The 22,986-nt window shown below is 38.3% G+C and overlaps 2 protein-coding genes across 2 annotated transcripts; both read right to left on the reverse strand.

Annotated features, from left to right (window-relative positions):
- Window positions 1-1,100: 1,100 nt before the first annotated feature.
- Window positions 1,101-22,255, reverse strand: LOC134749914 (uncharacterized). Its single transcript, XM_063684927.1, has 12 exons — window positions 21,977-22,255; window positions 20,485-20,621; window positions 19,466-19,556; window positions 18,302-18,459; window positions 17,154-17,559; window positions 16,134-16,303; window positions 14,716-14,947; window positions 11,429-11,726; window positions 9,907-9,956; window positions 8,501-8,621; window positions 4,854-5,027; window positions 1,101-4,180 (listed from the first exon to the last, which is right to left on the reverse strand). Exons 1-12 carry the CDS (start codon window positions 22,009-22,011, stop codon window positions 4,139-4,141), a joined length of 1,914 nt encoding a protein of 637 aa, XP_063540997.1. The 5' UTR covers window positions 22,012-22,255; the 3' UTR covers window positions 1,101-4,138.
- LOC134749931 (adenosine deaminase 2-like) lies at window positions 5,323-6,882 on the reverse strand. The gene has a single exon (XM_063684952.1). The coding sequence runs from the start codon at window positions 6,856-6,858 to the stop codon at window positions 5,455-5,457; it is 1,404 nt and encodes a 467-aa protein (XP_063541022.1). The 5' UTR covers window positions 6,859-6,882; the 3' UTR covers window positions 5,323-5,454.
- Window positions 22,256-22,986: the final 731 nt, after the last annotated feature.

The raw sequence follows: 22,986 nt of genomic DNA on the forward strand, positions 1-22,986 counted from the left end.
TAGGGAATGCAAACCGGTTTTTAATTGTATGAAAAAAACGGTTATTAACCGAAATTTCATACAAATAAAAGGGAAATATCATATAATCGACGATAAAAGTGCGTACAGATGTAGTGCATGATTATTTTCCTTCTTATTTTCACGGAATGACGTGCATAACAAATACGAACGTTTCCGAGAAAATACGATGGAAAACAATTATACACTATACACTACATCGGTATCTCGCTGACTGTATGAATTTTCTTGCGAAAAGCATCTTGTTTTATGATGGGTGCAAGTTATCAAAGACTTATTTTATTGTATAAAACATTAATCTTAAGTATTTTAGTTTTAAATATAAATTAAGGCTTAGTGAAGGATTATTTTTTTCCTAAATTATCTTCTGTATGAAAATAATTGTTTCAGTACTAAGCCGAATGAAAATTGTAATCGATACCTTTAAGAAAGTTGAACGACAAATAATAATGTCAGATGGATACGACTATTAGTAGCGATAAATAGCCGATATTTAAGCCAATTGTATTTGACTAAGGCATATTTTTTTAGAATGACCCTAAGATGACGGCTCTGATATCTCTCAATATCTGATTGCTAAAGGGGCCCACTGACTATTAGTCCGCCGGACGATATCGGCCTGTCAGTTAGAACAAAAATTTGACAGTTCCGAACAACTGACAGGCCAATATCGTCCGGCGGACTGATAGTCAGTGGGCCCCTTTAGATGGCTATACTAAATGGCCAACTAGGAGTATACAATGTGTTCTGTAAAACCCCACCGAATACAGTTTCAGAATGTTATAGTCATAACCACAACTAAAAAACTATATAACAAACATTACTGAAATATCAACCTTATTATCTAAGCTACACCGTGCAAAATTGAATGAACCGCTATGTCCATTTTATAAATATGTATAAATTTAACCTTATGATTATGACCGCCATTATTATTAAGGTCCATTTATACCCTAATGTGTGTGACTGTGGCAGGCAAAGTGTTAAACTACAACTGGTGTTGTATTAAAATAGCAATAGAATGTGTACAGACTTTAAAATATTGTTAATTTATAAAAAAATAAAACATGGACAAACAATTGTATTTTATTTATTTTGGAATATAATAGCAACATTAGAAATTATCAATTAGAATAATAGCAACACAGCACAAATTATACTTATTACAAAGATTTAACAGAAAACAGTCAATTCTTATATTATCTTTTGAAAAATAGTTGTTATACATACATATCTAAATATATTTTCCAATACCCTATAGTCATATTCTAAAATGCGTTTTACGCTTGGCACTTTTTTTACTAAATATTCATAGCCTACGAAAAATATAGTCATTTGACCAATCACAAAGACTGATTGTTTTTTTTTCTTAATTATACTAAAACTATGTCTCTATTTGAGCAGTTAACAGTTACTTGCGTCGCAAATGCCTTACTGAAAAATGCCTTGTATATTCGTAAATACTCGCGACATTTTGAGAATGACGTTTGCCTCGTCAGCTACAATAATAAATGCATTCACAGTGGCTGCTCAAATGAGGACACAGTTTGAAATAACAAAGATATGTGGTTTTCCATAAGATAAGGTTCTTCATACTTCATGTACAAAAGGATCATTCTATCAGAATCTATGTTGGAATTTAGGATAAAAAGGTCCTAATTGCAATTGAAGCATAAGGACCTATCTGTGTGGAAAGCCACATATCAGTAACTAAAAAAGTACAAATACGTATACATCAAAAGGACTGATATTTGAGACAAAGATCTAAGATATTTTTTTTACTTACTTTACTGGCGCATTTTGGGGTCAATTTAATAAATATATGATTACTTACAATTAGAAGGTCTCATAAACGGTTTTATTATATGCGATCGTATTTATAGAGTAATACCAATCCATACTAATATTATAAATGCGAAAGTGTGTCTGTCTGTCTGTCTGTCTGTTACCTCTTCACGCTTAAACCGCTGAACTGATTTAGTTGAAGTTTGGTATAGAGATAGTTTGAGTCCCGGGGAAGGACATAGGGTAGTTTTTATCTCAGAAATCATTCTTTAAGGGGGTGAAAAGGGGGGTGGAAGTTTGTATGGGAAATCGATAAAAAGCAGATTAGATATTTTGTATGGGATATTGAACAGCGCGCCAAGCGGGACGTTTTGGAAACTCAAAATCCCATACAAAATGACACTTAACGTAAACGCGTACATCGCGTCACGCTATCGAACAAAATGTACAGTAGGCATTATGTATTATAAAGATTAAAATTAACTTGTTGGTTTTATAAGTAAACAAATAAAAATATAGGTAATAATGTACATAAATCGAAATAATACTAAAACGCATATAATAGTGCAATAATATTGTAGCCGCAAATATGTCAGAAGATTGCACTAGAATCGGACCAAACTAACTCTGCATGGCATTTGCAATGGCAAAGTGTGGCCATGTCTTCATTGATGTCAAATTTCTATGAAAATATGACGTTTAAAATGACAATCGCTCACTTTGTTCTGTTTTAACCCTTTAGGCTTCACCGCATACGCAGTCATATATGGCAGTTATAATACTCAACTTTATTGATATAGTTGGTCAAACCAAATTGGCAGTAAATAAGAACAAAAAAGCTATAATCATCCTTTTCTTTTGGGTGCTAGTACTAGTGTAAGACAAAGATAGTATGATTCTCTCTGTGAAATGATACAGTCCTTTGACAAAATATAGCTATTAAAGCTTAAAATTAAACAAATAATTTTTTTTAAACACGAGGTAAGGGGTAAAGTTACTTTAAACGGACTCTATACGCTTTCTGGTAAATGCATTGACAAACCTTCAAGAAAAGAGCGTACTCCCATTGTAAATTCCGGCAACGCACTTACAAACAATCTGGTGTTACAGGTGTCCATGGGCGATGGTAATCGCTTACCATCAGGCGATTCGTTTGCTCGTTTGCCTCCTATATCATAAATAAACGTTAACCTTATAACCGGGTCCACACAGAGTGAGCATACGCGCGAGGCAATTTCATCGCGCACAATACGACCTGTGTAGACGTGCCTCGGTCGAGGCGGCGCGCGCGGCACGTCTACACTGGCCGTATTGTGCGCGATGAAATTGCCTCGCGCGTATGCTCGCTCTGTGTGGACTCGGCTATTTACGTATAATTTACAGGGCCGTCTACATCAGCTGTCAAATTAACATACATACATATTAGAGTTTTGAATGATTCACGGTTAGTTTCACTAGACTTATATTGACCGGGATATAGACCGTGATTACCTTTTGTATTATTTGTGAGCTCCCGATATTTCGACGCAGTTACATGCATCATGTTCACGGGTGACCCGGGTGACAAATTACAAAGTAGTGTCAGGATTTTTTTAAACTCTACCTATGTAACTTTGTAGTATGTATGTTTAATTTAAGTTCCTAGAGATACTCGTAGTTCGAAAAATGTATACATGTTCATGATACTGACTATGTATTAACAGTATAAGTGTCTTGGCGTAGGTCGCTGTAAACTTATACTTGTGTTTGTTTGAATAAAGAATAAAGAATAAGAATAAAGAATAAAGTAACTGCGTCAAAATATCGGGAGCTCACAAATAATACAAAAGGTAATCACGGTCCATATCCCGGTCAATATAAGTCTAGTGATACATACATATATATTCAACTTAAACATGAAGTTCTCACGATTGCTATTTACGACTCCAATATGCACTATTTTATGCATTTTGGCATTCAGAATCATTTAAACTACTGTCGTGGAAGTTTAAAAATAATTGTCATGCATTGAGTCGTATGTGGCTTTCCATCAGAGAAGGTTACTTATGCTCCATCTGCATAAGGACCCCATCTCTGATGGAAACGTAAAACGTTCCTTATGTAAATGGTGCATAAGAACCCAACTCTAATGGAAAGGTTCATTATGCAAATGAAACGTCCTTATGTGAATGTGCTTCTCTAATGGAAATTCACAATATAGTGTATGTGGCTTTCCATCAGAGAAGGGTCCTTATCCTCCATCTGCAATAACATCCTTATTGCACTAATTGAAGCCCTTCTGTGATGGAAAGCCACAGTATGTATTAGTAGCTATATGTTGAACGTCAACATAGTCTTAGTCCGGGTATAACACGTTCGCATCTCGACGACACCGCTCCTGTAAAAGATAATCATATTTCAGTATAAGTTTAAGTTACCTAACTTGTGTGATTACCTTTTGTATTGTTTTCGAGCTCCTGATATTTCGACGCAGTTACATGCATCTTGTTTACGGGGAACTGAATAATATATCTTATTTATTATTTTTCTGCCAACAATATTGTTATATAATTATTTTCTACGAATATTCCGAATAAACATTGATAACTACGCCTGATTGTTTTGGAACTGCAATGCCATCCCTTAGGATTGCTTTATTCCTGGCAATTTTACAAAATATTCTACCAGATGTCTTACCTGATGTTCACTAATAAGGTAGACATCTTACCTGATGTTTACTAAATAATGTAGACGTCTTACCTGATGTTCACTAATAAGGCAGACATCTTACCTGATGTTCACTAAATAAGGTAGACGTCTTACCTGATGTTCACTAATAAGGCAGACATCTTACCTGATGTTCACTAAATAAAGTAGACGTCTGACCTGATGTTCACTAATAAGGATTAATCTTACCTGATGTTCGCTAATAAGGTAGACATCTTACCTGATGTTCACTAATAAGGTAGACATCTTACCTGATGTTCACTAATAAGGGAGACATCTTACCTGATGTTCACTAATAAGGTAGACATCTTACCTGATGTTCACTAATAAGGGAGACATCTTACCTGATGCTCACTAATAAGGTAGACGGGGAGCGACTCGGTGCAGAACTCGCACGGTATGACGGGGTCGTCCATCTCGGCCGCGGTGCGCGGGCGCGGGGGGCGCGGGGAGCGCGGGGAGCGCGGGCGGGGGGACTTCTTGGGCCGGTACTGGGTTAAGTCGGGTCGGCACCCAGTCTGAAACAATGTACATCAGATATGGAATTACTCCTTGAGAACGAAACGACAGTGCGATTATAAAAACGTCGGACTCGCGTACGAAGGGTTCCACCATTACGCAAATCACGTTTTTTGTATGGGAGCCCCACTTAATTATTAATTTTTTCATGTACATGAGATACAGCCTAGTGACAGACGGACAGTGGAGTGTTAGTAATAGGGTCCCAATTTTACCCTTTGGGTACTGAACCCTAAAAACGCATTAAACTGGTATAAATGGGCGCTGTAAACAGATCATAATACTTACATATTCATAGCCTGTCCCGTTCGAAAAATACTTGTTGTACTAAACAACTTTTGTTATAATCAAGTACTTATTACGAGAGAATATAATATTTAATATAAAATATAATATAAACAGATAAACTAAACTAAAACAACACATTCAACAAAATTCACACATGTCATATTCTTCAATAACAACGTTTACAAACTCTAACCACTTCTTCTCAAAAGTTCTAAACAATTTCTTCTTTCCTCTATCATCTAAAGCGCTGTATCTTATAGAGTTAATCGCCAGTTGCTTCAGCAGTCGCAGGTCGTGGTGTTTGCTGGCGACAGCCGTGAAGGCGACGTAGAAGTCGTCGGTCAGAGGCCGCGCGCCCCACACGCCGGGGTCGTCACTCGATAACACGACGGGGAGTCCCAGCGACAAATATGTCGCTAGCGGATGACTACGGATATCCTTCACCAACGATAACACTGAGTTCGATATCACGTTCACTTCCACAGCTATGTCATTACGGTGTACGGTTTTAATAAGAACAGGATGCTTGATCAGAGCATTAGCGTGACCTATCCTTTTCGTTCCCAACAATATGGCGTCGAATAAATTCTCATCCGTCGATGTACCGTGCTGGTTAGTCTCACCGGCGTGAAAATAGTAATCTATTCCATTTTTCGCTTGTAACAGAATTGGTAGGAACTCCTTTAGGGATCTACCTCCATCTTCGTGGCCGACTAGATCAAAACCAACAATGGCATCAGGCAGCGTCTGTTTCGCTGTAAGAGCTTGGTTTACTTCATATTGCATATCTTCGGTACTAAGTTTTCTACTAGGAGAAAGAATAATCTTCAAACCGGCAAAGTCAGGGTTCACCTCCATGAATTTCCTCGCTACGTTATTATGCAGCGACGCCATGTACATTCTGTCATGAACTGTACCGTTTAGTTCATATAAAGGGAAGAGATTAATTCTAATCTCGACGTACATGACGTTGTCATCATATAGGTTCTGCAACGATTTATAAATGTACTTCTCGCGTATAGGTCGGTATTCTATCAAAGAAAGGATCGAAGCCATAGTTCGTCCGAATAGCTTCCACGCTTCATTTTCGTCAGAATCAAGGTTTAAACCATCCTCGGGGCCTAAAGTTAAACGCTCTTTTAGCATCCTGTCAAATTCTGAAACATTTGAGTGATTCATTCTGATATCTTCGACGAGTTTCCACGCAACAGGGCAGGGTTTCTTCGGGGTGGTACGGGAGAAGTAAAATTTTAAATGGCTTAAATGAAGACAAATGTACAAGTACTCCTCGTAAGTTAACTTTAACAAGTCCTCGGGATCTAGCATCAGCGAGCCGTGTACGTGCAACGCGGCTCCCTTCGGCATACGTCGAATCATTTGATACAATCTCGAGCGCCTCATGTTATCTTTGTACTGAAAATAGTGTCTATATAACGGTACGTTATCCAAATCTACATTTTTGGAAAACATTAGTTGACTGTTGACAAGTTCCTCTCTGTATGAGAGAAGCTGTTTGCTTCCAACTGACAGTTGGGTGTCCATTACGATTAATTTTGTTCGTATTTTCATATACTCAGCGATATTTTCTGCGTTAAATTTACCAAGGAGTGTTAAACACAAAACGCAAGTCGCGATGTCTTTCATGGTTTCATGGACACACACTTCACATAAAATGACCAGTACTTATACTCGTATCATCTTCTTATAGCTGTATATACAAGTCTAATAAATTATTAGTTTAAGCATCGGTTGTGCCGAACCATATGTTGGTGTTAAAACGTTCGCTATGCTTTATTGTGTAGGAATTTTCATAGTTCACTGCTTGCCGTTGATCAGGCCGTCAATTGTGATTGGTGCAACTGACTTTTTTGGCCGTATAACACATAGGACAATTTTATTTTACGAATAAAATGATGAGATCATTTGGTCTGTTCAACCCATAGGTTTTCTACTTTTTGCTGCCATTCACTTCTTGGAACACAACACTTTTTATATTTTCACGTCACAATTTTCGTAAAAAATAGGAAGATAACCGTCTTGCTGTCGCCTCAGCCGTACACAGTGCTCTTAAAAACTCCGACGTAGCATTTATATTGTTCCGATTACTTAAATTTAGTTGTTTACTTAAACGTGTGTGTTTATACTGTTTATATAAATATTTCCTTTGAAACGGCCCATTATATTTCGTAACACTAGACTTTTCATTGATAATGTAAACACCAGACGCGTCTGATAACAATGAAATTTGATATAATGATATTTAAAATGAGGTTATTTAACGACCATTTAAATCAGTTTGTTCTACATATGACAGTAAATGAAACTTTTGAAAGACAATTTGGCTATATTTTATTTTATCTGATGATCAGATTTAGTTGCTAGTTGGTACTACCTTAGTTTCACTTGATTTTTGTCAAATCTTGTAACTGAAATTTGAACCACTTCCCGGTGTCTAAACCATGATGATGATGAGCCATGAGCTCGAAATAAACGATAATTTAATTTAATTTTAATTTTAAACGTCATTAAATTTGGCAATGCAGTCAAATAGTAACATAAGATAAGATTTGATGTACTGTTGCATTCGGAAAGAAAGTATGATAAACATGCAAAAAAGAGGAAGTACTGTCAGCGAAAAGTCGGACTCACGCACCGAGGTTCCGTACTTTTTAGTATTTGTTGTTATAGCGGCAACAGAAATACATCATCTGTGAAAATTTCAACTGTCTAGCTATCACGGTTCATGAGATACAGCCTAATGCCAGACAGATGGACAGCGAAGTCTTAGTACCTAATAGGGTGCCGTTTTTACCCTTTGGGTACGGAACCCTAAAAAGTATTTTTGACAGTAAAATAGTTTTGTTACACACTTTTATTTAGCTTCACTGCGTATACTAAAATTTGAACCACTTCCCGGTATTTGATTCAGTTGAAATTTGGGGTACTGTCGTAATTCCGGTGATAATACAATAATATGCTAACATGGAGGTGTTCTGATGATGGAGCCGGTAGGTTGCCAAAGGAACTCCTCGATGGAAAAACACAAACACATCAAGTTTAGGCTCATTAGAAAGGTCTCAAGAAGTACTCGATAGACATGCAATTGAGAAAAAGTACAGTCAGCAATAAAAGAGTGTCACAAAAAAAAATTTTGACAGTTGTTTTATAATTTTAAAATAGTTACCTGGTGTAATACTAAGTCGTCGGCTAGTATAGGGACGCCGCAGAACTCGCACGGGAGCCGCAGCTCACCGTCGGCGTCGGCGTCGGCTGGCGGGCTCGGCGGGCACACTCGATTGCTGTCTCTGATTGACAATAGTACATAATGTACTGTACATTACGATACAATTGCGAAAAGTAAAACATTTACACCTAGTGGCGGTAAATTAAAACACGACCGAAGGGAGTATTTTAAATCGACACGAATTACCTATTCGCACGTGTATCGTTCAACGTTTAACATTGGTAATTACAGCACCAATGCGGTAAAGTAGCACCATATGTACTGTAAAGTATGTTAACATACTCTTGCATGCATTTACAGTGCTTACTCCAAACAGGGATAAAAACCATTTTTCTGCCCTCCGGCCGGAAAGTGTCAACTTTCGGCCCGCTACGCTAAACGAAGTTGCCGCTTGCCGGCTCCGAGAAAAACAGTATACACACCTCGACCAGTACATAAGTATGAAGTTGTATTATGGGCTAAAAGCCTGAAATAAACGATATTTTATTTTATTTTATTTTTATTCAATTTTTTTTTATAAAAAACCCTCAGATCACATGTAATTATCTGCCGAGATTCCGACAAGACATTTCTTACTTTACTGCCCCATGTATGTGAGGAGTGTCTTTTCAAAAGGGTTTATTTCTCTATGAAAACCATACAAAAATAAGCCTTGTGTGTCTTTTCACAAGGTATACTTTTGTATGGTTTTCATAGAGAAATAAACCCTTTTGAAAAGACACTCCTCATGTAATATACCTACTATTGTACAATATTCAAAAGAATCAAGTGGGCAAAGTCTTTAAAAACAAATTGTAGGTACATGGCGAAATTTTAAATTCTATATGATAAGAAAAAGTGATAATGTAAATTGGTCCTAAATATGTGCCATTTTCAACCAAAAGGGTACTTATTGTCGCTTGTCAGTAAGGCGCTATTTCCATATAGCTTCAATTAGAAATCAACCTTATCGACAAACGACAATGTGGTACCTTTTAGTTGAAAACGTCACATATTTAGGACCAAAGGTTAAAGATATCATATAAAAATTGTATTTTAATAAAAATTTATTGAGTTGGTGCTCATCACTGCACCCATCTGATATTTCTCTGTTTGGCGCTGTGGTTGACTGGTAGAGAATGCCATTAGGCATTAAGTCCACCATTTGTACCTTTTTGATGTGCAATGTTTAAAATGATAAATAAATAAAGAAATAGAAATTGTGTAAATAGTTATGTCACTAGTGTTTTGTTTAACATAGATACACTCACTTTACCAACCTATTGTTTGTTATATTAATAATCATTGTTTACTCTGATTTTTAAGTTGCTTTTATAAAATAAATGGATTATAACTATTGTACTTACATGTTAGTATTGCTGGTAGCATTTGACGCAGAGTTGTATGGTGCCGTTACCTGAAAAAAAAAAAAAAAAAAAACTTAATTTTAAACATGCGTATTGTCATGAGAAAGCTGCCAGCTCTTCGGTCGCCAGTGAAGTCGACTAGTCTTTTGGATAGCTCTTTAACCCTTAAATGCATATTGTTGCCAAATGTATACAAAGCAATAATGATGCATAATTAATTATAGTACGCTTAATTAATTAATTAATTAATTAATTATACTACATTAATTAATTTAATCATGCATTTAAGGGGTATTTAATCTACGCAATATTTTATTTATAAAAATTACATTCGTTTTAAGACAAAATGTCGGAAAATTTGAAAAAATCCTGAATTTGATGATTTTTATCGGGGTTTGTAATTATTTTATATTTAAAAACTTTATCATAGGTATATTACAGATAGTGTACCTTTCTGATGTCAGTAAGAATTTTCATATATCTCTTGCTGAAAATTATATATTTACATAAATATGATTTAGCCTGTGCAACTTCTAACACTGATTTTTCAGTGAAAATAGATGTTATAATTTTTTTAAATTTTTTCCCATAATCAGCAAACAATTACGTGACACATATATGACATATATTAATATCGGGCAAAAGGAAAAAATCGTGCATTTAAGGGTTAAAAAGCAGTAGAACACGAGTGAATTGAATATGTATAGGTAATAAATAAAACATTTGTTACCTATTTAAGGCGGTTCATTTCATTTCATTTTCATTTATTCATATACAATAATACATTGTGTTTGAATGTTTACATTATTAAATAAAACATGCAATATTTACAAATAATTTACAATTAAATAATTTCATTTACAATTATACAAAAATGTCAAAATAATACAATATGTCAAAAATAAATAGGTAGCCAATAGTCGAATCATGATTAAGCCCCTGTTCCCTGAGCCTGAGCCAGAAGGCGAAAAATCTCCTTATATGATCATGTTTTTCTAAGAGGCGTTTATATTCGTAGACGTGGAAAAAATATATGTAGTTCTTGACTATATTATCTTTAATATCATAGCTTCCGATACACGAATTATGACACTTCGCTCGATACAATTTATTCCCAAAGTAACCTCTAACTCGGACTTTTAATCCAACTTTACTCGGTTATTTATTATGTGATACTATAGACAGAAAAAAGAAGAAAAAACAATCTTAATTTAAATTGTAATTACATAGCTTTCGAATTTCGATATTGTAAGGTAACGTTTTTAAAATAAATAAAAATCGACAAAATTCGATTAAAATTGACACTTGGCGCTCATGATCTTTCCCGTTCTTTCTTGCGAAATGTGAGAGTGACAACGGCAAACCGATGTTTCTGTTACTGTGCGGAGGCCAGTTAAGGTGTAGGGGGTTCTGTCATCAGTTTTTGAAAAATCGTAGCGCTTTGATCTAAAAAAAGCGATACCTACGATTTTTCTAAAACTCCGCTCTCTGAATCTACGGCGTCTTAAATAAATCGTAATACCTCGTTGAGCCCTCGTCGCAGCTCCCTTAACGAGGACTTGATCTCGCTGAAGCGGTCCCCGCTGGAGGCCGCGCGGCCCGGACAGGTCCCGGAGCCCCGCGCGGGCGACGTGGCCTCGCGTCCCGGACAGGTCCCGGAGCCCCGCGCGGGCGACGTGGCCTCGCGTCCCGGACAGGTCCCGGAGCCCCGCGCGGGCGACGTGGCCTCGCGTCCCGGACAGGTCCCGGAGCCCCGCGCGGGTGACGTGGCCCCGCTCGTGGCGGGACGACGCTCGCCGCCTAGTTGGAGCTCTTGAAATCTAAACGTAAAAAACATATTAAACATATTAATACGCATAATACGTGAGTGACCCGTTATTAATATGTTTAATATGATTTACAGTAAGGTGAATGTGATGAAAATCGTCTATCAGGTGAGGCCGTCTAAATAGTTGTACCTTGTTTTGCAGAAAATTGTTTCATAGAATGTAATGTTTCGCAGAATTTTAATTTCATAGAAAACATACTTTTTACAAAAGGGTTACAGTTCCAACCTAACCTACTTTTTTGTTAGACCTAATGGGTTCTACACGATTACCTTTTAACTGTACCTAAAAAGTTAACGGTTTTTGAACAAAAAAAAGGTTCTAACTACATGCTCTTTCGTCGCTTTTAACTCTTGTTTTTGTACACATACTACACTTCCGGAAGGCCAGTAGAGCAGAAGAAGCGAAGCTCATCAATTTCGAGTTCAGGTTCAAATATACTTTTTCTACTCGTCGACTATAATGTATGTATTACAACTTCACATGCAACACTACAACCTTAGTCTTTTCAACCTTGGATAGTCTATGGCACTTCCGACTCAAGCATAAGACATAAGAATTTTATCGATACGGTTTAGTCAATAGGGGATATTACTGCAATGTTCTCCCACTAGAGTGCAGGACTCAGCGATTGATAATAAACATAGATGACGAACTAGCTCTGCAAAATGACCCCACACATTTTGTGCCACGCTGGGAGGGGCGTAAATATAGAGCCACGGCGCTATTTAGTTCGCAAATGGCGGCCCGTTGTCACGGTCGTAATAATAAGTATTTAGATTATTTCTTTAAGGAATAGATATGCCTTATTGTGCGGTTAAATGATGTGCTAGCCGTTACAGCAAACACTGAAAATATTATAGGATTACCTTTCACGTATAATTTGGCCATGATAATATTATTTTGATTTCTTTTGCTCATGACAGATTTTATATGGGGATGATGTTATGCAATTTTTTAAACATCAGCTATTGATATTAAGATCCTATTATTTTAAATTTGTTAAAGTAGTTGTTTAAGCCCAAGCTGCCCAAGACCGAAGTCAATGAAAGAACAAGATTCGAGCCCTACACCCCAGCAGAGGGTAACAGGACATGAAGAAAAAGAGAAAGTAGTTGTTTTGATACAGTCCGTTTAATTTAAATTAGTGATAGTAAATACTAATCGCCGCTGTAGGTGGCGCTTTTTTAATGTGTATATTTTAACATGTCCCTGGCATCTTGGCTCTTGGCTCAGCCCCTTGGCTAAAGGACCGATGTGGCTAATTTTGGTATAGAAATATTTGTGGCAGACCAGTAGGCCTAGCACATGATTGGCGCGACAGTATCTCGCGGCGAGATCAGAATCTTGCCGCGAGATGATGTCGCGCCAAACATGTGCTAGCCCTACAGTGACGGTTAGAATGGTGAGAAAATATGGAAATTGCAAGGAAAATATTAAAAACAACAATGTTATTTTCCCACACAAACTGTTCTTACGACGTGTCAAATAAGAATTTCTGCGTTTTGTCTCTGATCAAGATGAAAATCGATATCTGCGAATCTGAGAAAGGCTTTTTATTATGATTCTGAGGTAAAAGCGGCAAGAACGGCCGCCACATTGAATTTTTCTATTGTAGTTCTAATCAAGATGAAAATCGATGTCTGAGGATCAAAGAGGACCTTTATTATGAATCTGAGGTCAACATTTATAAAAACGTTTACGTTATTTACAGTACATCTGGTGCTCCATTACGACACCCTGTGCTATAACAAGCACATTACGTAACTATGTCGAAAATTTAATGGGCCATATGTACTGTAAAACGTTGTACGATACACGTGGAAAAAGGTAATACGCAACTCGTGTCGATTTAAAACACTCTTCGGTCGTGTTTTAAAATTCGCCACTCGTTGCGAATATCACGCTTGTATCGTAAATAACTATTAAAAACGTGCGACAGACGTACATGGCCATCAATAAATTATTCACTTAAAAATAACATAATAAATTATCGTACAAAAAAATTGCATATAAAACATGTTCTATATTGCATGAAACCGTCTACTAAGAGACAGTTTTTATTGTCGTGTATTTTCAAGTGACAGTGTTACAGCAGGTTACGACCAATCAGAGCGACTAATTTTATAATAGACCAATAGTATTTCGGATCGGTGAAATTGACCAACCAAAATCTTGGTCAAAGAAAACCCATACCTAAACTTTGACTTTGCAATTGGTCCGCTGGTGAGCATGCGTATTCTAATTTTGTAGCCTTTTAATATTTTCTCTTTTCTTATTTCTTTCATTTTTTTTTTTTCTTTTTTTGATATTTTCTTTGAAGCTAGTCATCCATGTTTATTATCAATCGCTGGCAGCACTAGCCTTTTTAGTAAACCATAGAGTAACGTATACATACTGTACCTTTAACAGGTTTTTGACAAGTTTTCAGAGATAATAAAATATGACATTGATGCATCAAGGCGGTTTGTTTACAGAGGACCTACCGGGAAACGCGTATCCGAAAATTCGCTATCTGCCTCTTTATCGCTCGAATATGCAAGTGACAGAGATGTTAGATAAATAAATTTTCTTGTTTCACGATAGACCCTCAGATTGTGGTAGTAGCGCCCTGGCGCCCCCTGCGCAGAGTTTCGCGTAATATTCCCTATTATAAAAATTTTGAAAATAGAACTTCATACATTTCGATAAAATATTTCTTGTTTAAGTCGTGTGTTGTGTACTTCATAGTTTGATTCTGACAAACCTGCGCAGTCATAGGTCGCAGGTGGCTTAGATCATCAATCCGACCGTCTCGGCCTTCTCTATCAGGTTCTCCAAGTCTATGGCCCTCTGGCTCGGTGGGTTGCCATACTCGGCCTCGCAGCTTGTGACTGTAGCCCTCTTCTAGCTCCCGGTTGTGGAGGGCGTCCATTTTGCGAAGCTTGTTGAGTTCTTATTATTACGGGGATATAGGTCGTTATACTTTAGTTTGTGTACTAACCTGTCCATAAATTGTTGAGCAGTCATAGGTCGTAAGTGGCTTAGATCGTCGATCTGTCCGTCCCGGCCTACTCTGTCAGGCTCGCCTAGTCTATGGCCCTCAGACTCGGTGGGTTGCCATACTCGGCCTCGCAGCTTGTGACTGTAGTCTTCTTCCAGCTCCCGGTTGTGGAGGGCGTTCATTTTGCGGAGCTTGTCGAGTTTGGCCGCCGGGGAGAGGACGGGGGGGAGGCCTAGAAGAAAAACTTGGTAGTTCCGTACTAAAATACTGAAAAGTTAAATCGGGGCATCAACAATAAGACGATGAACACGGATGAACATAATTTCAGTTCGTTTTAGAGCGCTCCAGGGAGGCCACGGAGCGAGGCACCGCTTTTTTTTATTTATTTTTTTATCCTATCTGGCTTTTACTCCCCGCAATTTTGCACGGGGTGAATTTGCCAATGTCGGTTTTTGACTTTCACACGTGAGGAGAATGTTCGGTAGTCTGGGAGGTGTGGTTGGGAAAACCTAAAAACGAATAATTGTTATGAACATCACAGACAAACACATGACGAATACAAAAATTTGTAGAAAAGCGGGAAGTGGGTGACAGAACGTTAATAGTGCCAACATGAAGGAAGTGGAAGAGAAGAAAACGATATATAAAATAAATATGAAGTATAGAATAAAACATAAATAGTTAGACGCATTAGATTATAAAAGATAAGACGCTATTTAGAGTTTAATGTTGTTCGTTTGTAAATATTTAATGAGTATAGAAGTAAGCCTAGTATCCATGTGACAAAGCAGTGAGCTAAAGCATATAGGTCGTGGAACATTTTCGGGTAATACATCGTACAGTGAATAGCTAAACCCTGAACAAGCAAAGAAGATGTGGTCCAAGTTACCCTCATCCAACCCGCATTCACACAATGAGTTCGCACGGACACCAATCATAGCCAGAAATAACGGAGTACATACTTTACCTAAGCGTAAACGACAAATGGTCGATATTACCCATTTCGGAGAAGTACGAAAACGATAGAACCACGGTTTTCGAGTAATTCGAGGTTGTACACAGCCATAATGTTTACCTGTCTGTAATCTAGAGGTATCCCATTGCTTCTGCCATGTATTAAACATATTGGATAGCGCACAATTCAATAGGTCAGTACTGTAAATTTCCTGCTTTATTGATCCGATGTCAATCGCTCATTTTGCCCACATATCAGCCATCTCATTGCCGTTAATACCACAGTGGCTTGGAACCCACCCGAGAACAATATGTAGGCCCCTTGATTCACACCTACGTAGCACAGCTTTAATTTCGAGAATCAATGGAAATTTTGCTTTGAATTTGAATTGGTTGCCTACAATAGCCTACCGCTTTACGCCACTGTTAGAACATGTCATACCAAGTGTCATACATTAACTTACCGACAGAAAGGTTGTAAGCAGTTTGTTCTTGCCTCTTGCGTTCTTCGTCCTGAGCTCGCTTTTGAGCGCTCCAGTAAGGGAGGTCACGCGCGGGGTCGGCCGGGGGGAGGGGGGCCGGGGGGAGGGGGGGCGGCGGCGCCGGACGCTTCTTGACGGCGCCGCGGGACGGTCTGTAAGAGAAAACAATTATGGAACGGATTTTAGTCACTAAGAAAAAACAAAAAAACCGGCCAAGTGCGAGTAGGACTCGCGCACGAAAGGTTCCGTACCATTACGGAAAAAACAGCAAAAAATCACGTTTATTGTATGGGAGCCCCATTTAAATATTTATATTATTCTGTTTTTAGTATTTGTTGTTATAGCGGCAACAGAAATACATCATCTGTGAAAATTTCAACTGTCTAGCTACCACGGTTCATGAGATACAGCCTGGTGACAGACAGACAGACAGACGGACAGCGGAGTCTTAGTAATAGGGTCCCATTTTTACCCTTTGGGTACGGAACCCTAAAAAGATCTAAATTCTACGTCTCATGGATTTCATAATTACTGTGCAATCTTTTTTTATCCAAAATAGAGACAGCAAATCACGTCACAAACTATTTTTTAAATTATGGCAACAATTTTACTCATCTCTTGGTTATTAGTTAGCAGCTAAACTGTCACAATTAAGTATTGAAAACGATCGTAGTTGTGAAAGCATTTACAGTACCTACGCATGTACTGCTTAGTCTGCTTTCAATTTAAAAAAAAAAACCTAAAATGTTATTTTTATATAGTTATTTTCGATACAAGTGCGGAAAAGAGGAAATTCGAAACGAGTGGCGATAAATTAAAACACGACCGCAAGGAGTGTTTTAAATCGACACGAGTTGCGAATTACCTATTCGCACGTTTATCGAACAACATTTTACAGTACATATGGCCCTTTAAACTTTCGCCATATGCACAAAAAGTGCACTTTACGCACTAGTGCGAGAAAGTAGCACCATATGTACTGTAAAAGTAATTTTTACTTACAGTTCCTTATGCACCTTTTCTCTCGGCTCCACACTCGTATTAATCTGCGGCTGATCGTTCGTCCTCTTCAGCGTCACCTTCCCATTCCTCTCCCCACTTGCCACATTAGATACCCTATCTATACCAGCTCTCTCGTTTCTAGAACTATCGCTCGCTCTATGTTCTATGTTTCTACCTCCATTAAACCCGTTCACAACACTACCTCTAGTGTCTTGGCTTGACCCTGGAAAGTTTCTTATCTCAGTCTGAGGTCTAATGGTTTTAAGGTCAGATCTAGTGGGACCGGTCTGAGGTATGACAGTTTGAGGTCTAACTCTGTTGGGTTCGATCTGACGACTGGTGGATGGGTTTGCGAAGCCGTTGGTGATGGGTTTCGGTTTTGCTTTTATTTCTATTGGCACAGGATCTGAAAGAATGTATAAATTAGATGAATGATAAGATTGATAAGTATATAATTTATAAAATAAATATAAGTTTCCGTCCTTTAGCCCCTTGACACATCAAGTGTAAGATGCGTGTAAGTTATAATATTATAAAGGTACCCCTGAAACTTACAATTTAAAAAATAATTGATATTACATAATTTGGAGTTTTTACACACGTGTGTAACACATAAGGTATACGATGTATCTTAATAGAATTCCTTGTACTTATCTATACAAAAAGAGCCATGTGGCAAATGGTCCTTTTCGATGTAATAGTCAAGAAATGAGCAACAAGCCGCCTGATAGGAAGCGGTCACCGTCTCCCATGGACATAAGCAACATCGGAGGTGCCCCTTATGCGTTGCCGACCCTTGAGAACCCTGAATACCCGCTTCTTGAAGGACTCCATGTAGATACCACAGGAAGTCCTACCGTCAGAGAGCCGAATAAATTCGTGGTTAGAGTCCAATATTCCTCACACTCCGGGCATTGCTTGCTGCGCGCCCAGCAGTACAAACAGCAACACTTAACTTTGAACCTCTTCCTCTCTCCTCCTCCTCTTTCCTCTTTCTCTCTTTGAGCTTTCTTCGGTGAACCTTATGTCTTTTGTAATAAGGTCCAAGGACAGTTAACATTGTGGGCGATGTTACGTCTCGTGTGTCGGTTATGCGTGACATGGGAGTTCTAACTCGCATTATCTGGGGAAACACTTGTTATAATTACCGTCAGAGAGCCGAATGAATCCGTGGTTAGAGTCCAAATGCAGCTGCCGGTACTTGATCATGACGTATTCCTTGCACTCGGGGCATTGCTCGCTGCGCGCCCCGCAGTACGTCTCGTGGGGGGGTAGAGAGTGGCGTGGGAGTTCTAGCTCGCAATATCTGGGGACACAGAATACTTGTAAGGCAGGTTGATAATGTGCGAGACACATTATACAGTCGAAGGCAAAAATATCGATCCAGACAAATGGCTCAAAAATATATGATCACGACTTTATTGTCTAAGGTGTAAGAGCGTACACATATTTTTGAAACTTTGGGAATGTATATATATTTATGCCCTTGACTGTACGTATAAGTTGTATTTTAAGAGCAGTTAAATAAGAAAGACAGAGTAATATCTCGCTAGCTATCTCGGAAGCGCTGGTGGCCTAGCGGTAAGAATGTGCGACTTTCAATCCGGAGGTCGCGGGTTCAAAACCCCGGCTCGTACCAATGAGTTTTTCGGAACTTATGTACGAAATATCATTTGATATTTACCAGTCACTTTTCGGTGAAGGAACACATCGTGAGGGAACCGGACTAATCCTAACAAGGCCTAGTTCCCCCTCTGGGTTGGAAGGTCAGATGGCAGTCGCTTTCGTAAAAACAAGTGCCTACGTCAATTCTTAGGATTAGTTGTCAAGCGGACCCCAGGCTCCCATGAGCCGTGGCAAAATGCCAGGATAACGCGAGGAAGAAGAAGAAGACAAATATCTCGCTAGAATCTGCGCATCATTACATTATCATCTAATTCTAAATCTACCCAACTTAAATAATCCAGCCTATATATGCATCCCACCACGTATATACTTCCCACTGCTGGGCACAGGCCTCCTCTCATGCGTAAGAGGGCTTGGGCTATACCTAGTCCCAACACTGGCCCAACCTCTGAATTTCTTGGCAGGTTTCCTTGCGATGTTTTCCTTCACCGATAAGCTAGTGGTAAATATCAAATTATATTTCGTACATAAGTTCCGAGTAACTCATACGAGCCGGGATTTTTCATTTTCATTTTTTTTCCCACGACCTCCGGATTGAAAGTCGGATGTCAGATCTACTCGACCACCACCGCTACCCAACTTATCTTATAAGAATACTCAAGAATGAGAAAGTGTAACAGTCTGACCTGCATGGCTTGATAGTTTGAGCGCAGGAATCTCGTATGTGGTCCTCAAGGTCTGTCCCACAGACGCTCTCGCCACACTTCTTACACGGCACTGTTCAGAAACATAACATTTATTAAGGCAAGGTTTCTTAAAGTGGGGTCCATGGGCCCCTTAGGGGTCCGTAGTATGTTTGTGGTTATGGTGAACATGTAGTAATTTTATAACTAATAAGTAATACATTTACGCATCATCCAGATACCAGGTGAGGCGTTTAGGGGAGGTCGAGTCAAATCATGCTGTCTAATGCTCATCCAGAACTCCCAGAAGAAGGTAAGAAGGTTAACTGGGAGAAATCCCTTAAAGGGATAAGTTCTCCTTTGTACTAAATAAATAAAATAAAAATAAAATAAAATAAAAATAAAATTCATTTATTTCGGACAATTCGGAATCCATATACAATTACAATTATACAATTTAACATATCAAGTACTGCCTATCCTGTGCCATATTTGTGTTTTGTACAATAACTAGCGACCTGCCCCGGCTTCGCACGGGTGCAATGTGGGAGCAATGCTGATGTATTATACATATAAACCTTCCTCTTGAATCACTCTATCTATTAAAAAACAGCATCAAAATCCGTTGCGTAGTTTTTAAGCATACATAGGGACAGACAGACAGCAGGAAGCGACTTCGTTTTATACTATGTAGTGACGAGTTTATACATACATACATACAGAAGCTCATCAATACAAATTTGAAGAATTGAATTTAAATTGTTTTGAATTTGATTTTTTGATATAAATGTACTCAGTTCTGACAATAAAGAAATCTTATCTTATTTTAAGTTTAGTTACGCTTCGGCCATGAAATGCACCGAGCGTGCACGCTCGACGGAACCGTTATATTGGTTAAAACGAATGAATGGAGGCCAGCGTCAAGCGTGCACTCGGAGCGCGCGTTCCGTGGCCCTCAGATAAGGGTTTTGCGCCTTAGGTCTTGAGTGGTGGTCTTTATTACGACCTAAACCTCTTCCTACCTTCTTTGTGCAACGCGTCGTGGTGCTCCTGCAGTTGTGCCATTGGCACAGGCTCCTTGCAGACGGGGCAGTTGCGTAGGTTGCGCGCACAGTGCACAGAGTGCGTTGTGAAGTTGAATGAGGGTATCTCGCGCTTGCTGTAACATGGCATGCAATAGGGTTGTTGAATTTTATATTATAGCGACATACTAAACTACCGGCTAGTCAAAGCCAAAGGAAACGGTTAATTTTAGCAGTCTATGTAGGTATACAATATAAAAACGACTTCCAAAAAAGATTCTATACGAAAAAAACCAGACCTCTACCTCTACCAAGTTCTACCTTACCTTGACGCGTTCCCGAGATAACGGGACCTCATTTGATGTAGGTAGGTGTTTTTTTCCTCACATATACTTAGTGAAATTTGTAAGGGCATGTGCCCTCACTGATGCCCTCACAAATGCTTTAAAACTTAAATGGGGCTGGGCAGGACATGTAGCCCGAATGACTGACAAAAGGTGGACCAACATAACCACTAAATGGAAAGCACCAGCAGGCAAACGGTCCATAGGAAGACCAAAAAACAGTGGGCAGACGACATATTCCATACAGCTGGAAAACAATGGATGGAGAAAGCGAAGCAGAGAGATGATTGGATAAAATTGGAGGAGGCCTACACCCAAAAAGGGATCCATATAGAAGATAACATTTAAATTACAAATACAAAAACTATATAAAACTTCTTATGGAATAAAGGGCTATAATAATACTTAGTGAAATTAAAATTTCAACACCAAAGTTATCCTATACATGCTCCGTGAATAATTTTTGTATGGAACACTAAAATAAATGTTTTTTTTTTGCACTGTCAAAAAATTTCAAATAAATGTACCTATTTCTGTTCTCGAACTTTATCATTAGCCTATATGTGCCTCATTGTTGGACACAGGCCTTCTCTCTTTCTCAAAAAACAATACCAACAATAAATTCATTCACTACTTCCTATTTGCAACAAAACCTTTGTATATTTGATTGTTCAATGAGCCCATACAATACAAAGTCAATGATAAAAGATGTAAGTGGCAAGACAATTTGCTATACCTATTCCTGATTACAAGCGTTAATTGCAATTCAGTATCGAATGTTTTCATATCTAATCTCATTCTTGTGAGGATTTTAAGTCGTCTTTTAGCATTTTTTTCGAGGAACAATTTTTCCTGCTCAACCGAGGAACACAGCAGATATTTTTTAAAAGAATAAAAAAACATTTCAAATTAATAAACAAAGTTATGGGTTAAATTAAAAATAATATTAAAGTAAGCAACATTCTGTCTGGTGCATGTTAGATCAAGAATGTTTTCAATTTCTTTCCGGCGATTCTTTCCGTAAGGTAAACAACCGGAGCAGTTACAACAGCTGTATTGCTCTACATCGGCTATAAATAAACGGTGAGAGCGCATGTTAGTATAAATAGGACGATTTACACAACACGCTCTAATGGCGTTGTACTTACCAATTGGGACATTGTTTCGTATCCTCCTCCTCCATCTTATAGTTTTAACTTTTTAATTACTAATAAACTAACGAACTTAAACTGCTCAAGTTTCTTAAATCAGCAAAATAAATACGAAATCATACGGTTCCTGCCGCTTCTCGCAACGCAAATATGACGCAAATAATCCGCATGAAGTCGGTCAATATTCTCACAGTAACTTAAGTACCCTCTTATCACAAAAAGCGATAGAAATTATTTTATATTTTGTTTCTCGGTGAATCCCATGAAAAAGGTTGTTGTCAACTTGTCAAAGTAGTGATGTCACGAAAGTAACGACGTTATAACGGTTACGGTTATTTGTCAATTGACAGCCAGGAACTCGTTATTGACCATAGACAATAAAATACGTGTCTGCGTAGTATTTTCCTTATGTTGGTTATCCTGTGTATCCTTACGAATTACTCTCAAGAAGAGTTTCAGAGGCCCCACCGCAAAAACGAAATCTATTTATCTGCGTCTCTATAGTTGGTCAAGCAAATCTTGTCAGTAGAAAAAGGCGGCAAATTTAAAAAACGTAGGTGGGAAGGGTTATATTCCCATAGAAAATTTGAATTTTGCGCCTTTTTCTACTGACAATGCATGTAATAAAAAATATTTGTTTAAATTTGAACTTTAATACCTGTCAATAGAGTTGAATATCATAACCGCTATATATGGCTACGTATGCGATAAGAGGTAAAATGGGAAAGAGCAATAGAGAGGCAGATAACAACATTTCGATTTTTGTTTTCCGCCGTTGGGTTGGCCCTCAAACTGCTACGGCTCGTAGCACGGCTAAAGACGAATGTTGACTTCTGTTATCTGCTTCTCATATGTAATCTGGCAAATCGCATTTGTCAGTAAATAAGAACAAAAATATATATACTCATCCCTTTCTTTTGAGTGCTAGTACTAGCGTAAGACAAAGACAGTATAATTCGCTCTGTCTATGTTTGAAATAAGACAATCGCTGGCCAAACTGTACCTCA

The sequence above is a fragment of the Cydia strobilella genome, chromosome 19, assembly GCF_947568885.1.
Source record: "Cydia strobilella chromosome 19, ilCydStro3.1, whole genome shotgun sequence".
In the NCBI taxonomy this organism is placed as follows: domain Eukaryota; kingdom Metazoa; phylum Arthropoda; class Insecta; order Lepidoptera; family Tortricidae; genus Cydia; species Cydia strobilella.

Bases quoted from the DNA above. Each gene is read 5' to 3' on its own strand.
- LOC134749931 (XM_063684952.1), bottom strand. From the start codon at position 6,858: ATGGACACCCAACTGTCAGTTGGAAGCAAACAGCTTCTCTCATACAGA.
- LOC134749914 (XM_063684927.1), bottom strand. From the start codon at position 22,011: ATGGAGGAGGAGGATACGAAACAATGTCCCAATTG. The intron at 18,460-19,465 runs GTCAGACTGTTA...CTGTGTCCCCAG, and splicing joins CAAACTATCAAGCCATGCAG to ATATTGCGAGCTAGAACTCC. The intron at 5,028-8,500 runs GTAACTATTTTA...ACATTGTTTCAG, and splicing joins ACGACTTAGTATTACACCAG to ACTGGGTGCCGACCCGACTT.